The following is an 18,507-nucleotide window of genomic DNA, read 5'->3' as shown; positions in this document are numbered from 1 at the left end:
ATGTACTATGTAGAAATACCAGTGAAAAAGCAGGCTTCACCAATAGCTCAGTTGCTAGAGAAATGACATGGTAAGCCAGACCCAGGTTCGAGTCCTGGTCGAGCCTGCATTTCTTGCTGAAATTTCTACAAAGTTTACAAAATTTTGATAATCATTTAAATAATTTAATTCGGTTCAGTAATTATTTTAGTCACAGATCATGAATCCTCAAAGCTGCTCTTATAGTAGCAAGACAGTATCTTGATCTTACAAACTACACTAAATACGCAATACTTCAGACACTCAGAATCATATGCTTATATTCTTAACAAACTTATGCAACTATACTGATTGCAACTCCAACTGGCAGTTGACCTTGATGGCTATTTCTGGCACGTCTTGTCCCCCAATTATTTTCGGGGCCTTGTGGTCCAATGACTGTCAACAAACTCATTTGCGAAGTGAAAGCTGAAGAGACCACATCGCTCTCCGGAAGCAACATTGTCAAGCATGCTTCTGCTTTTGTCAGTTGTCTTTATATGACTATGTGTCAACCTGCATTCCGACCTGTTGGTGGTCCTTCCGGAAAGTTCATTGTTCAGAACCACAAGTGCAGTTGTACCATTAACTCCCGCTGATTTCTGGTGCTGACAATATCGTTGCCGAGAAGATTCTGTCTCGCCTTACGGTACTTTTTGCAACATGTGGTGGACCCAACACTCGTTTGTTTCATCCTGCAAAAAATGTTCGGTACCTTGTGACTCGAAAATGCTCAATCTCAGTCGAAGAAAATTCAAGTGATCGCTGATTCGCTGTTTTCCAGCCGCCACTTGGAGTTGCGTTCAGTATAGAGTTGTATGAAGGAGGTTTTTCTTAGAAAAAGAATCTGCATATTTACACACTAAGAATCATATTTTAAAAACAAGAAAACAAAAACATTACATGTGAATATTATGGATCTATCCTCTAATAAATGGCCGCGGTGGCTCAGTTGGTAATACATCTGACTACCATGCTAAAGGTCCTGGGTTTGATCCCCTGCCGGTTCAAATCCAGGAACTTTTCTAATGTTGGAAGCGGCTCTGGCACCCACCCAGCGTTGAATGACATGGGTACCTGGGGGAAACCCTGGGGAGTAAAGGTGGTCAGGGGCATGATCCTGATCACATCACCCCCACTCACAACTGGATCAAGAAAGTGTGGGGCATTACCCCCACACCCCCTATACGCCTTCATGGCATGGTGCTAAGCACAGGGAGCACTTTACCTTTTTTTATCCTCTAATAAATGGGTACCTGGGGAAAAGTCAATGAAGCATGGTGCCGATTACATCACCTCGACAAATGGCCCAGTTTGCAAATATGTGGGACCCTACACCTACACTCCCAATAAGCCCCCAGATTACATTACATTGGTGAGCCATGCCCTAAATAGGAATTAAAATAGATGCCAACCCTATAAGACTCAACCAAGCAGGAGTTAATATGAATCGAAAAAGGGACTAATTTTTGGACAATGCTTAGAAATTTGTAGAGTCAATCATGGATTTATACCAATCAAATTTGAAGCTACTACACACATATTCTTCATTAATTAAGCATGTCAAAACTAAATAATCTAGCAGATATTCTTTAATTCCACAAATATATCTAATAAACAGAATTATATTATTGCTAACCTTCATGATCACGTTCATAACATTTAATTACTATATATATATAATAAAAATAAACACTAATATTAACATTAAACCAATAAAATTAATACTCAAATCCTTGAAATGACAAGTCTATTTTCATCTTTTGATCCATCACCTCAATTATAAATATATGTTTTGTGTTTTATACATGGATATTTCTTTCATATACAGTATATACAAAAACAGTCAAGCTTACAAGAGAGGAGTTAAGACTGGTCTAGAGTTTAAAATATCTGGGAAGTATAATTGAAGCAAGAAGAACAAAAAAGAGCAGAATAAGGATGAAGACAACTGTGAACAGCATTCTATCAAAGTTTAAGGAAACTGATATGGAACAAATAAATGGATGCCCAATGCACACTATTTGTACCTGTAATTACATATGAAGCAAAGCCAACAACATAATTTTAGGAGCAAGTTACAGACTATGTATAGAAATATGTAGTGCTATTTACAATCAAAGGATGGGGTTGGTGGAGACATGTATCATTATGTTGTTTGAAAGAAAGGAAATTAGTAATGCAGAAACAAACTATCAAATATAATGAAATCTACAGTGTGATAACTACAACATACCATCCTCTGCAGTTTTTCCAACTGTAGGCTCTGAAAAAGGCCCAGCACCACGACTGTTGTATGCTTGAACAACAACACTGTACTCAGTGAATTTCTTCAGATCTTGAAGAAGAACTTCCCCTCCGTACTGTGATCCAACCTCAACTTTCTTGAAATGCAAATCCTGGCTGGATTCCTCCTCTTGGTAGCCAACATAATATCCCAGGATCATTCCGTTCCAATGGTCCCTTTGTGGAGGCTCCCAGTACACAATCAATTCCATTGAGCTTTTAGGTTCCACCCTGACACTCTGAGGAGGACCGTTTGGAACTGGAATCATAAAATATTTATTTTACCAGTTTTATTGGAACAAAAGTACTTAACAGAACTGTTAATATGGGCACAGCCATGGTACAGTGAGATGCATGAATATTACCATACACATTGTCATTTGGCACATTGAAACAAAATACTAAAGAAGCAGCTGGCAATATCTGCACCAGCTTGAGTATAATCTCATTCCTTAAAAACATGTAGGATGTGATAGAAAAATTAATTAAAACGGCGATGGAAAATTTGCCTGGTGATATTTATGCTTTGTACTGTACATGCAACTACAACAATAACAGTATAATTTATACATTGCAATATCCATACATTAATTTCCATTGTATGGTAAATTAATAAAACTACATACACACACAGACAGAGACAGAGAGACAGAGACAGGGACAGAGACAGAGAGACAGGGAGAAGGAGAGAGAGAGAGAGAGAGACAGAGAGAGATAGAAAGGGGCAGAAACACAGAGGAGAGATGGAGGGAGGGAGAGGTTGACTGATTGATTGATTTTGTGTTTTAAGTCCACTTTATGCACAGTAAGGGTAATTGGGACTAGACCTACAGTTTAAAGTGGGATCCAAACCACTAGTGCCTCCACTGGTTATTGAACCTGGGGCCCCTTGATTACAGAGCGATGACACTACCACTTCGCGCGCTCGCGCACGCACACACACATGCACACACACGCATGCACACACACACACACACACACACACACACACACACACACACACACACACACACACACAGAGGAGTGAACAGGAGTGTACAATGAGTTCTTAAACACATGAGGATGAATGTATAATTAATTAAACATTAATTATTAAACACTAATAAAACATCTTGACTACCTTCTTCCTCTGTTGTAATCTGGATCATCTCACTGGGTTCACTTTTCCCTAATCTATTTTCAGCAATAATTTGAAAGTGATAAGCACTAGCAGGACGTAAATTATATGCTATGGCTGCTGTTTGTGTCCCTGCAACAGTCACTTCTGAAGGTTTAGATGGCCACATTTCTGAAAAATATACACAAAAGGATAAATATTTGCTTCTATTGTTCAAAGAATCTCTATAAGGAATATAAATAAAGTCCAATGCTGAAGTTAGATACCAATCATACTTTGTAATAAGCATACTCAATATAATTACACAAACAATACATAAACTATTTTTAAAGTTACTCCTTCAGTCTTTTAGTTACAATATCCTTTTATTCCTTTCATAATTTTTTACATTCCTTCTGTATTTTTTTTTTTGGCTAAACACGACATGAAAATAAACAATTAGTTGATTGATTGATTTGCTTTATTTTACTTCACTTTTTGTGGCACTTTTGGCTAATTTGCGAAGATGGGGATGAGTGATGATATGATGAAATTGATGAATGGACACTCACAAATATCCATGTCTAGGCTGGGATTCGAACCTGGGACTCGTGGCATCACAGCACAATGTGCTAACCACTCTGCCATGGGGGCCGGCATGTATGATTAGTTGAGATTGATAAAGCAACAATCATGCCCAAAATGTAATTCAAACCTGGAACTTTCAGTGGCAAGATCATGAGTCAAATCATTCAGCTACTGAGGTGGAAATAAAATATCCATGAGGGATGATGTTGTTTTGTCTCAGAAACAAAGTGTGATAAAGAGGGAATTCCTACTGCTGAAATTCAGAATATACTTCAGCATGTGTGTGGATATGTATGCATGGATGGTAGCAGTGTTAGAAGACGGGTAAAACATTTTAAAGATGAAAACACAAACATCAAAGATCAGCCTTGGAGCGATTACCCACGATCTGCCTCCACGGAACGCAACATGGAAAGGGTTGACAACATCAGTAAAGAAGACAGACTGTGGATACAATTGCAGCAATACTTGATATAGGACACATTGCAATGTAGGAAATGATTGCAAGGTTAGGGTATCGAAAAATTTGTTGTCGCTGGGTACCACGTTTGTTGACGGCAGACCACAAAGTGCAGGGAAAAAACACCGCTCAAGAACTTCTGCAGAGATATCACAATAAAGGTGTTAGAGTTTTTATTGAGTATTGTGACCGGTGATGATGCTGGTTCCATCATTATGAAACAGAAGCAAAGCGGCAGAGCATGGAATGGCATCATTGCACGTTACTGGCAAAAAAGAAAGCAAAGACAGTGCCATCTGTTGGCAAAGTTATGACCACCATCTTCTAGGATGCAGAGTGATGCATTCTGGTTGAATTTCTTGAACCTGGTGTAACCATAAATGCTCGCCGTTATATCCAAACACTTCACACGCTCTGTCTTGCATTTAATGAACATCCTGGAAAGAAATCATCCTTCAACATGATAATGCACACCCACACCCTGCTCAGTTCACCAGGGAAGGAAATTGGGAAAATGGGGTGGGAACTTCTGTCCCACCCTCCCTACAGACCCAACATTGCACCCTTCGACTAATCTGTTCGGTTTTGTGAAGGAACAGTTAGGAGGCTAACACTACCAGATGACTGAGGACATATAGAAAGCAGTGCGTTAGTGTCTGTGACCAACTGGAGCAGAGGTTTATCAAAAGGGTATTGTCAATCTTCCAGAAATGTGGGGAAAATGCATGCAAAGAAATAGAGAGACTGTTGAAAAGTAAAGAAAAGTCTGTAGATAATGATTTAGCATGTATTTCTTTAATAAAACCAAAACTCGGTTCATGAAGAATTGTTCCTCATTACTTTCAGTATGCCTCTCGTATATACAAATAATGACACAAGTAAATAATCTTGATCCACGAATAACTTACCTGCTACAAGTTTATACTGAATAATGTATCTAGATATAGGGCTGTTGCCAGCATAGGGTTGGTTCCATGACAGTTGAACGGACTGGCTCTGTTGATCTGTAATGCGGATATTCTTTGGCACTTCAGGGACCTCTAGAAGAATAAAAATATGTCAGTCTTTATTTTTTATCCAAAGTTGGCAATTTGGAGGGATACAGTACAACCTCAATTTTATGTTTTTCAGGGGACCAAATGGAAAAGCTTATATATGGGAAAATGTAAATTCCAGAAAAAAAATTATAACATTATGCTCTATTGGAACCAAGAGGACTGAATGCATCTAGCCTCCCCGATGGCATAGTTGTAACATTGTCAGTTTTTCATCAAGGCGTCCTGGGTTTGATACCCACTGCAGGCACATAGTGGTGTGGATCCAACTTTAAAATGTAGTTCCAGTCCTGATTAGCCTTTTTTTGGTTAAAATAAAAAAATCCAACAATAACACATAAAAATACATACTTGGTTACTTTATTTTAAAGTCACATCCATATTTATTATTCAGATTACAATGCGAGTGTGTTTGTAAAGTTCTATTTATATATATTAATAAAGTTCCATGCACATCATTATTTATTCCTTAATATTTTTACTTTTTTGTTATACGAGGGCTGCTGGAAAAGTTTCTGCAATCAATATGAAAAAAGACATGTAAAATTCTGGGAATGGCTTTATTGTTTTTCAAAGTATTCACCCTTAAGATCGATACACTTTTGCATATGCTCAAACAAATTTTGAAAGCATTTTTTCCACTCTGAAGCTGATACCTCAGAAACCGCTGTTTGGAATGCATCAACATCTGCTTCAGGTGGCACAAATCGCTCACCATGCAACTTATTTTTCATGTGTGGGAACAAAATGAAGTCATTAGGTGATAAATCAGGTGAGTACGGACAATGAGTCATTAATTTGACATTTTTACTGGACAAAAAATCAACAGTTCGGTGTGGGAACTGAGTGGGAACTGGCGTTGTCGTGGTGAAGAATAATGGCATGATTTTGGTTTGTTTTACGCAATTCATTGATGACCTCTGGCAAACAAATTTGTTGTATACCATTCAGCATTTACAGTCCTTCGATCTTCTAAAGCTATTGTTGCCACATGTCTGGTATAACCGAAGAAACAAGCAATCATTTACTTGGCAGCACTCCTCGAACGAACAACTTTTGTTGGTTTCGGCTCACTTTGAAACACCCAAACAGTGGATTGCTGTTTAGTTTTGGGTTCGTATGAATAGAACCAAGTTTCGTTCCCTGTAACGATGTCGTACACCAAATATGATTTGCCTCGGTTGAATTTTTTGAGCATTTCTTTACACCAATTTACACGAGCCTGTTTTTGAACTTCGGTCAAGTTCTTTGAGATTCAATGGCTTGAATGTTTCCATACATTCAGATGACCATGCAAAATCATATGTATTGCTTTCATGTCAATGTTCAAGGATGCCTGAATCTCATGGTATGTCACCTGCCAATCTCTCTCAATCATTTCACGCACAGCATCAACATTACTGGCAACATGGATGGACGACCTTCACAAAATTCATCACTGAGAAATGTACGACCAGGCTGGAATTCAGAAAAGCAATTGTACACAGTCCTTTTGGAAGGTGCTTCATCCCCAAAAGCCAAATTAAGTCGCTCGATTCATTGTTTTGGTGTTAAACTACATTTGAAATCATAAAAAATCATTGCCCGAAAGTGTTCACGAGAAATTTCCATTTCTCATATGAAACTACTTCTTCAAACAAACAATCAAAGATAATTTAAACATAAAAAAGGTATATTCTTCCAATTTTTATAATAGCGGAACACTAGCGCCACTGTTGGTGGTAGTTTGCAGAAACCTTTCCAGCAACCCTCGTATTTCATCAATAAATTGCCCACAACAATAACTAACCAATCAACACTGCATGCTCTTAAATCCAAAGCAAAACACTTTCTTCTACGTAAACAGTTTGAATCTAGAAGCACACATGAATAAAATATATTCCACAATGGACCAATGTCAAAACCCTTACTGAACTTGATATTACTTCATGAAAAATATTTCTTTGCTTGTACCATTAAATATTTACGTACGCGTAAATTTAATTATTATTATGCATCTTGTTTTCTTAATCTTATTTGGATATATGTACTGTTTGTAGGAAATATGTGTCAACTATAGACTGTATTCTGACAAGGGTTAGGTGGGAGAACACCATACGCTGAACCTCGCCTGCTAAATAAAGATATTATTACTATTATTATTTTCTACAGCTGTAGGTTAATAAAAACAACAATGAAGATGAATTGTAAATTGATGAAAAATGAAGCAACAAATATAATGAAACATGCCTTACCAAGATTTACAGCTGGGTCTCCTAACTTTGTAGTATTCTGTACTAACTATTATTTACCTAGATAAATTGGCTGACAGACAGCCAATTAAAAGCTACCCTCTCTTTGTTGCACCATGCCATGACGAGTAAAAGGGAGAGAGAGGGGGTGGAGATAAGATTCCACATACTAATGATTTCATCCATTGTGAAAGTGGTGTTATCAGCACCACACTTGAGCCACCAGCCTAATTTATGCTATACAATCAACACGAATAATAATGGTGGTGAATTACTTGTTTATTCACATCGATATTAATTTTCCTCTTGCTTAAAGAGTTTAACCTTGCATACATGTACATGTGGGAGAGACCAATTATAAAACAAGAAAAAGCTCTTTCAACATCAATGCTTGTAAATTCTTCAAATGTCTAAAGGCAAGCAAACTATTAAAATCATTTAAAATAAAATTTACCTTGTACAATAAGCTGGATAGACATATCACTCTGTCCATATGAATTAGCTGCTTGGCATGTGAAGACACCTGTGTCATGTCGATATGTGTGTGATATTCCTAACTCTGATACCATCCCATCATCAAGAAACTGTTCCCGGACAATATATCTGTTAGAAAGAAAGTAAAGAATCAATAAATTTATTCAAGGCATTGAATCAACTTGAGAAAACTCATGCTCACTATATGAGTTAGCACAACTATGTTGAGAGTTTATTAGTATCCTGTGCTAAAACCTGAATGTAGAATAAATATCCTGCATTTTTCACAGTGAAAATTAACTTAACCAGTCAAAGTATACTATTACCATGGCAAATGTAGCATTGCCATTTCAATAAAATTATATAAAGTTTAATTATAGTTCAGGATCACATTATAAAGCTATGAGATGGTAATATGGCAAAAAGGAAAAAAAAAATGAAATACTTGGAAATAAACAAAATGTGGATGAAATTTTAAATATGAACATTAAATACCATGTGTCAACAAGCAGAATTTGAGGCAATAATAGATAATTTTGATGGATATTTAACAAACTGATCTTTCTGAAATTCATAATTTAAGATGCACATGTAATACATACAATGAGTTCTATATCAGCCCCTCTGGACTCTCATTGTTCTGAAATGCAGATTTTGAAACTTCAATATTGCATTCTTAAATGGCATCACTAGAGTTCAAATATTTATTTTTCCACCTCTCTGATGGTGCTATTCTTTGTGGCAGAGGGGTTAGTGAAATGTTCGAACATTTGAATCCTGGAAAAAGACATGGAAATGTGTATCCCCCATCATGTATTTCATCTATCATCATTCATGCTCACTGTCATAATTAATCTGCGGAGGTGGAAAAACAATGCAAAATAACTGAAAGAGAAATAGTTTTCTGGATTACACAGAAGTTTCACAAAAATCTGAGAATATGAAAGAACATGAATTAATCTAAAACATACCTCTTGTCAGTGTCCTCCCCTATCCTTTGACCACCAATTTTCCATGTGATTTCCATGGGAAGATCTCCTAAGGCAGTGCACTGTAAATGAGCTGGCTCCCCCTTCTGCACTTCCAGCTGCTTGGACTTCTGGGGAAAATGAGCTGGGGCTGCAAAACAAACAAAATTGTGGTGTATTTCCAAAACATTGAGCAAAATTAAAGTAAGAATAAGAATATTTGATTTTTGGAAAGAATTTTCTGATATAATACAAACACACCCACCCACACAGATATATGTACATACTTACCATTAACTTTGAGAAATATAACTTTACTGACGCCTATTCCAATCTCATTTTTTGCTTCACACAAGTAATGGCCCTCGCTTTCTTTTGTGATATGTTCAAATTGTAATGAGCCATTTGGGTAGAATTTTACGTTGGGTTCATACACAAAATCCTTATATTCCCCTGGTGGAGTTCCTGTAACATGAATCAAAGTGTAGATGTGAGTAAAAATAAATTTTAACTGGTGATAACTGCAATGTTTAAAAGCCTTACAATGCTATTTATTGCATATAATTCATTACATCATGTAAAGCCTCTGTCTGAACTGGACAGCTTTCAAAACAAAAGAAAATATAATTTTCAAATTCAATTAAATTTTTGCTAGTGATCAGGAAAACAGCATCAAATATATGTTCGAATTTATTTAGTTGTGCTAATTGTAAATGAATTCACTTGTACATCTGTAAAGGATGAAATTGTAATTTCTCAGATTTAATTAAAAAGCATATATAGTATGTACAGGCTGTACCGAAAGTCCCTTAACTCCCCCCCCCCCCTTTGAATTGTAGACAAACCTGCAAAATGTTATTTTAACAGCATGCGTATGATGAGAGGATGGTATACCATTAAATCAGACCGATGACCACCATTTACTCCAGAGAATCTGTGTGCACACCACCATTTTCATTTGCCTCCAGGTGCAATGTGAAATCCTCTGTAACATAAGATGTCGGATCTGGATTTCGGGGTGGCCATTTTAAGGGAATTCCTCAATGATGTGTTCAGAGACAAATGGATTGGACGAGGATTGCCAAATTTACCAGCACCTCTAAAATGGCCACTCCAAAGTCCAAATCCAAATCTGACATCTTGTGATAATGTGATATGGGGGCACATCAAACAGAATGTCGCCCATAATCGTTATCGAACAACTGAGGAACTTCAAGAAGCTGTTTGCAGTGTGTTTGCTTCCCTCACGCCAGCCAAGTTACGGAGGATTTCACATTGCACCTGGAGGCCATGTGCCATGAAAATAGCTGTGTGCACACAGATCCTCTGGAGTAAATCGTGGTCATTGGTCTGATTTAATGGTATACCATCCTCTCATCATACGCATGCTTTTAAAATAACATTTTGCAGGTTTGTCTACAATTCAAAGGGGGGAGGGTAATGGGACTTTTGGTACACCCTGTATATATATATCATAACAGAATTTAAAATTCTAATATTCATTTTCCCGCTCTCAAAATTTTGATAACAAGGACAAACTTTGGAAAGTTTAATGAGGTGCAGTGTTATTCTGTAAGAATAACTTAACAAATGTGCTTTTGAAGCTGTTTTCTTGTAATAATTTAAAATATCATAACTTCTCATAAATATGTGAGAACTTCATGTATCAGTGTAAGACATCTACGGATATTCATAATACATAAACAGATTTTTTTACAGCACATTGAAAGAAGCATTGTAAAATTGTTAAATTGTCATGCATGTCAGAATGAGATAAATATTGGTGTTGGAATCAGCTCAAAACATTAATCAGCAAATACACCAGAATAAAATTCCTGCTTCATCAGACCACTAACTATTATAATAAAATCTTGTGTTGGTTCTTATCACACACTTAGCATTTGCATCTTACCCATTGCTTTCCTCCATGAGATACTAGGCTTTGGATAACCATCAGCTTGGCAGTGTAACGTTACATCTTGACCTGATGCCACGTTTGTATCTATTGGTTCCACAGTCCATTGTGGTGGCACTGGAAACCAAATGACCATAAAGACAATACAGAAATTTAATTTTCAAAACTAAATCATGAAGTAACATAAATCATGAGTGTAGAGTTATCAGATCATTATAATAAAAATGCAGGACACACTGTTCCAAAATGTAGAACTTCAAGTCACTAAGTGTATACAAGACATTTTCCTTCAGAGGGGGCTGGTAAGGGGAGGGCAGGATACAGAATAAAATATTTTATATATTTGGAACTTTTAACTCAAAACTGATAATCAGGGATCACTTTAAGAGAGATTTGCATTTACCACTTTGGTTTTTCCCCACGCTCTTTACTGATTTGTTTCAAAATTTTGATTTTCTCCAAAATTTGGGAGGGGCTGACTCATCAGATCCCTCTACATATGCCAGTGCTTTACCATAAGTTGTAGAAGACAATCATTCACAGTAAATAATGTATGTTACTAGGTACTGTTATCATGTGATGTGAAAATGACACATTTTCAGTTTTAAATTAATTCTTGAGTACAAAATTCCCCAACTTATAATCAATAACACTGCTACATGGATTTTCAAGGATCCTTCTTCTCATTCCCTATAATTTACTGTTTCTTCACAACTTGTTTTCCAAAATACTCCCAGATACCAGACATAAGGCCATAATTGGGACATGTCCAGGATAAGAAAAGGAAAATTATTATAAAAATTACAATTTTGTCAATGAGCCAATCCACTGACATGGATTTATTAGTTGATAGCAATGAAGTAATGATTAATCTGACCTATTTTATTAGATAGCAGTTATCAGCTGATAACAGAATATTCTTAGAATTGTTAGTGATTGTAATGAACCTGATATATCTATACATATTAGACATATTGTGATATGATGTCAATAAAATATTATTGTAATTAGGAGCATGAAACAAACAGGTGTTCTTGAAAGATCAGTCAGGTTAAATCATTGTTTATTTCTGTTTCGATTGCTTGCATTACTCTTGTCACCATGGAATTTGAAGTGAAGATGCAGACAGTACAAATATGCTTGGTTGAAGGGGCAGAACTCACACTGCAAGATGTGATTGGTCTGCTCTAGATTCTAGTGTTTCACGAGAAGGTATTCAGTTCCCAGAGAGAATGGGTAAAATTACCTCCCTCCAGTCTCTGAGTATGTAAATAGGAATGCCGAATACTACACCCTGTTTCAGGAATGTGTGGAGTAGCATCACACTTGACAGTAGAGAAGGGGATAAAGTGAGCAGGCAGAGCAAGGCAGTGCACGCTTCTTCAGCTGGTAGCTGCAGCTGAATTTTTCCCTCCATCATGCACTCACTTTCCATCTCACACATTTATTGGTCGAACCCTCTGGAGTCACTACTTGCACAGATGACTTGTTTTCATTCACATGCTCCAGATATTTCTGGGACAGTGTGATGCTAAATTTCTAATGTTGTGTATTGTATAGTATATACAAAACTCTGCACCTTACTATGGGAATTCTATCTTGGAATTATTTATATTATGTTTATTGTTTTTCTAAGAAAACTATTATTCTGATTCATTACATTTATTCGCAGTGAAAATTTTATATCGGTCATCTGTAAATATTGCTAAAATGTAATTGTGAATCCCTAGTTTATTTTTCAATTACAAGAGAAAAATATGATTATTAATGGTAACAAAGATCCCCTTTACTCACAAAAGAAATAAATGAGAAGATGTTACTAATAACATACCATTTACAGTTAGCTGAGTTGTGAAAGATTTTCTTCCTGCTATGTTTTCTGCAATACATGTGTAGTTTCCGCTGTGGCTGGAATTAATTCGTTCGATGATCAATGTGTTTGAGTATTCGTCTTGCCTCCGGATTAAGATTCCATCATGGGGATACACTGGATGGCTGTTTTTCGTCCAAGAAAAAGTAATTGGCTGGTCACCTTCGAGAATCTGACAAGTGAATGCTGCTCTCATCCCCTCACGCAGAAGATCACTTAGAGACTGAATTGGCATGATTTTGGGTGGAACTGGAAATAAATGTGGTATTTATTCATGGCTAAGCAAATACTTCCACATTTTTCTGTATAGATTCTTACTGAATTTCTGCCCAGAAATACATCCACGTGCGCGCGCACACACGCACGCACGCACACACACACACACACACACACACACACACGCACGCACGCACGCACGCACGCACACACACACACACACACACACACACACACACACACACACACACACACACACACACACACACACACACACACACACACACACACATACATATGAGCCCAAACTTTTATCACTTAATGCAGACCTCCATGGTGGAGTGGTTATCACAGCATGCTATAACACCAGGGGTCCAGGGCTCAAATCCCAGACTGGATATGGGTGTCCATTGTGAGTGTCCCTTCATCAATTTCATCACACATCCTCATCTTCACAACAAGCCAAAAGTGCCAGAAAAGCAAAGCAAAATAAATGAAATAAATAAATCAATGTTAACACTTAAAAGCAAAGCAAAATAAATGAAATAAATAAATCAATGTTACCACTTAAAAAAAAGAATTGTACAGCCAACGGCAAATTAAATAGGAGGAAAAAGATTTTCTCGACGGAAAATAAGTTGGCAATGCTGCGAACACCGAGGCATTCTTGAGAAGGCGCTTGAGGAGCATCGAGCAAACTTTCCTGAAAAGCACAGCTCCAGTATCGAAGGTCATGCTACACATGGATTGGCAAATTTCGGGAGCGTGCTGTCTGTCTACACAGTTCTCCCCAAACGCCTGTTTGAAGATGAATATTTTACTAGCATTTTATTTTTCAAGTGTAGTTCTGATATTGTAGTCATTTTACAATTATTTTTATTTGATCTTATTTTGCTTTGCTTTTATGTTACTTTTATAATTAATCTCAACTATGAAGATTGATGATAATCATATTAAATTGATGAAGGGACACTTAAAAAAGAAATTGCCAGACAAGGACTCGAACCCGGAATCTAGAGCGGATAGGTTGGGGAAGACCGTCAATAACTCCCGGCCATGAACTGGCTAAGTGACATTAATCCACACTTCGTTCGGTGGGGACAAGCCACGTATTGTTTGAGAGGAGGGACACATCTCGTCATATACTAGATACAATCATGGCCTATACTTGAATTGATTGATTGAATTGCTTTATTTTACTTCGCTTCTTGTGCCACTTTTGGCTAATTTGCTAAGATGAGGATGAATGATTGATGATACGATGAAATTGATGAATGGACACTCACAAACATTCATGCCCAGGCCAGGATTCGAACCCGGGACACCGGGCGCCGTAGTGCGATATGTAACCACTCGGCCGGTACGTGCTAAACACTACTTCCGGAGATCATTTGGACATGGCAATTTTGATATACAAGTTGCATTTTCTCTAGTTACATTCATTATGTCCAAATTTTATCCTAATAGACAATCTCGCAATAACGCAAAATGTTTCAATGGACTCGAATTTACAATGACTAATATATACTTGACCTACATTTTTTAAATGCAAAATTTGGGCAACGAAAATGTGCCTCAACACGAAATGAAAATGCAATTTTCATTAAATACACTATAAATGCTGACCAAAGCATACTTTATTATATATTATGAATAACACTACACACGTAATCCTCTAACAGGGTTTTCTTCGGAATAAGACTCACGAGGGCTTAATAGGATTAAGTATCATTCAATTCAAGGTAATAGCTATAAACATGAGATAAACCTGAAATGAGGGATTAGGATTCAGCAAAAGAGAAGTGCAGCAGGTAAAACGGTATGTAAGGAAGAGGTGTGTAAGTGTAAGTATCTATGTGAAAATTGACTGATTGGTAGCACTAGACGCTTTTACGTCAGGGGTCCCAGGTTCGAATACCGGCCTGGTCATTGGTGTTATTTTTGAATGTTCTATTTATCATATGTTCACTCATCTTCATCGTCGCGATTGCCCAAAAGTGGCAGAAAAGCAAGGCTAAATAACAAAAATAAAAATAAATGTGAAAATTAAAAGGTGAATTGAGAGGTGATTGTTAGATATATTTCATGAGCAATCTTCAATAGAAGTTCTGTTAAGATGTCAAACCTGTAGCATATAGCAAAGTTGTGTGAAGGATTGACAATACACATTTAATCTAAGCTCACACAAAGATAGCGAGTGAGCGAGCCAGAGCAATGCAAAGCAAAGAAAGCACTTAATCATTGAGAGAAACAATGAATTTCAAGGCTGCAAATTTCTGCAAATGTCAGAGTTTGAACTCTAAAATAATAATTCTTATGTGACGAATAGAATCATGTTGTAAGCCAATGGGGATTTGAGGTGCTTTGCATATTGTTGCTTTTCGAAATCATTTTCATTGTTACCATTCTTGATAAAAACAGCATTTTACAGTAAGTACTTAATTAGTTTGGGTTTTTCTTTCAAGAAGAACATACACACTTATCATCACCCAGCAAATCCACACACAAACCTCTTCTGGCATTCGTTTTGCAGAATGGCCTTGAGGATTAAAGATCGCTCACTTCCTGGTTCAGCTCGAGACAATTCAGGTGCCTTATCAAAGCTGCCCTAAAGCATGCAGGGTTTCTAACCCACTTCGCCGTGAAGTCTACTATTACCTTTGCCGTTGTTTGTACAACTGCCCTTTGAGGTGCTGGGTCAGCACAAGTCCCATTCACCAAACTCCATAGTGGTGTGCGTAGCACAACATGCTATGATGATAGGGGCTTTTGGTTCAAATCCCAGTCTGGGAATGGGTATTCTTGAGCGTCCCTTCATCAATTTCATCATATAATCATTTAGCTTCATCTTTGTGATTATCAAAAAAAAAAAAGTTATTATTTTGTTACTGCACATTAAATTTCTAAGTTATTTAGTCTTGTTACCTCCAGTTGTTTGAAGTTGAATGTAGATTACACAAACATATCTCATTAAATGTTCAAGATTAAGTAAATGGAATTCTACAAAAATAGCTTACCCAACACCATAACTTCGACATCCCTCCTTGCATTATGCTTTTGCCTATTCTGTGCCTGACACGTGTATGTCCCTGCATCATTGTCTCGTTGTGTGTGCTCAATTAGTAAGGTTCCATTTGGATAAACTCTCTGCCTCCTATTTATAGGAAGAGTGATTCCCCCTGAAAGGACAAAAGAGATTTGCAAATTACCACTCTAAAACAATGAAAACCATGTAATATAGTTCCACCATACTTTCTAAAAGAGACCATTTCCATATATAATGTAACAAAACATAAAATTAATATAGAAGAAAAAGACTGAAAAATAAAGTAAGTTTTAAGTTGTAAGTTGAAATGTGAAGATGTTTCTTGATATCTATCATTATATCTAAATATATTGATATATGTAGAGTAGATTATCCTGGACATATGTTATTCATTATATCTTTTGAAATGTTTAAAAATATATCCAAAAATGGCTTTTTCTACTATTCTGTAAATTTCATGAGTTACAAGAAAAACAACAATAACATAGTGATCTAAATGTTAATGACATTGGGCCTTATAACATACAATAGTAATTGGACATGTCAGAGCTTTTTACTGTTACTTATTCAATAGTACATTTTGAGAGTAGCAGCTCTTCTCTTGTCTTTAGGTGAACATTTTTTTTTTTGGCCATGGTGGGAATCGAGCCTACATGAATCTGTGATTTACTTACTACAAAACTGTGCACTACGGAACTACTCCATGAAATCCTTGTGGCCAAATGGCTCCGAATAAGGAAGTCTAGTTTATAAATAACTCTCTAGTGAATCTATAAATATTTGTTAGAAAAAATCTGGGAGATTATTACTAATATTTTAATAATTATACATAATGACCCAGAAAAGTTAACCAAACTACTGACCACTTAATACTTTCAGTTACCCATTTTTTGGTCACCCTGTGTAACTGTTCTGAACAACTTTAAAAGTTACAGCGCTCAAGTATCACTATTAGTATTGATAAAATAACTAGCATTGGCTTGTCCCTACTTTCCTATTATGAGTGTTAAAATGAAAAATAGATTGTAGTAACTCAGTTTGCTTGTATGCAATTCTGTTTCACATGGGAATGCTAGAATGGCACAGTAAAGCATATGTTGACTGTACAATGAATGATGTTGAAATGTAACCTATACCTACTCTACTTCAAATACCTCTTTCCCATGTGATGGACTCTATTGGATAGCCAGCTACGGGGCACTTTATTATTAAATCCTTCCCAGCTATAGCTTTTATTTTTGGCATTGGACGGATAAATGGAAGACCTAGAAAGAAGAGGACTGGATAAATTTTAATATGGAAACATGTACAAATTAACTTGGAATAAAACATACTTTTCTAGATTTGAAAAAATACTGAAAATGATTCTGCTCTGACTTGGACTCAAATCTAGGATCAAATACATTACAAAATATTTCCAGACTGTAGAAGATTATGTATTACAAGTTCTGGGCATGGTGGAAGTTTCAAATTTTAATGGAATATTTCAACATTAAGGCTGTGATGATCTTATCACAATTAAAGATCACTTGATAGAATTTATTCTAAAAAACTTCAACACTGAGCAGAAAATAACTCGTAGTTGCAAAATGAGATGGTCTTGAAATACATGAGTTTGAATCACCATACTTCCATACATTTGTTACCAGTTTCTGTACTTCCATAACAGAATACACTCTTCGCAAATACCCTATCCATTATCATTTTGTGTAAGTCTATCTGTAAGGGTGCTGAATGATGACATCCTTTACCTTTTAATGACCTACAAGAACTAAACTGACACTGAAAGTATATTGCTAAGGCATACATACACACACACACACATATACATATGCACAGTGGAACCTTGCTTATATGTTGTTCTCGTGACTGTAACTAAATAAAATGCATAATCTGGAAAAATTTTATAAAGTTTAGTTTCATTGGGACTAGAAAAATAAAATATATGAGGAGGGAAAATGTAAAATCCAGTAATGTGAAATAGAGCTTTCATTATATTTATAAATACCCAATTGAGCTGTATAAAATCAAGGTTTCTACATCCAGCAATATTCATCTATATTTCAGACATTTTTCAAATATTTTCTTAAGAGGTTACATGCATTGAAAATATCAAAAGTGAAAAAATGAATAATTTATGATTTTCATGGGCTCTAGGCTTAAAACTTTTAAGGTGAGGGATGTAATATGCAGAGAAACTTTATATTGCTCTCTATTAGGACCAGGAAAGCAACAAAATCGAGAATCTGCAAAACATAAATGAAGCAGTCCACTGAAATAAACT

The 18,507-nt window shown here is 36.4% G+C and overlaps 1 protein-coding gene across 1 annotated transcript in view; it reads right to left on the bottom strand.

Moving 5' to 3' along the window:
• Window positions 1-18,507, bottom strand: part of Dscam4 (Down syndrome cell adhesion molecule 4) — a 482,573-nt gene that overhangs the window by 61,905 nt on the left and 402,161 nt on the right. The window contains exons 13-22 of the mRNA XM_083132205.1: window positions 17,378-17,488; window positions 16,195-16,356; window positions 12,923-13,210; window positions 11,089-11,208; window positions 9,468-9,641; window positions 9,180-9,327; window positions 8,189-8,337; window positions 5,357-5,488; window positions 3,425-3,592; window positions 2,255-2,563 (exon numbers count right to left, since the gene is read on the bottom strand). Coding sequence (XP_082988331.1) covers window positions 2,255-2,563; window positions 3,425-3,592; window positions 5,357-5,488; window positions 8,189-8,337; window positions 9,180-9,327; window positions 9,468-9,641; window positions 11,089-11,208; window positions 12,923-13,210; window positions 16,195-16,356; window positions 17,378-17,488 — 1,761 coding nt within the window. The remainder of the gene's footprint in view (window positions 1-2,254; window positions 2,564-3,424; window positions 3,593-5,356; window positions 5,489-8,188; window positions 8,338-9,179; window positions 9,328-9,467; window positions 9,642-11,088; window positions 11,209-12,922; window positions 13,211-16,194; window positions 16,357-17,377; window positions 17,489-18,507) is intronic.

Source organism: Lepisma saccharinum, chromosome 1 (assembly GCF_977018435.1).
Source record: "Lepisma saccharinum chromosome 1, izLepSacc3.1, whole genome shotgun sequence".
NCBI classification, from domain to species: Eukaryota; Metazoa; Arthropoda; class Insecta; order Zygentoma; family Lepismatidae; genus Lepisma; species Lepisma saccharinum.
This window is presented reverse-complemented; position numbering and strand designations above follow the sequence as displayed.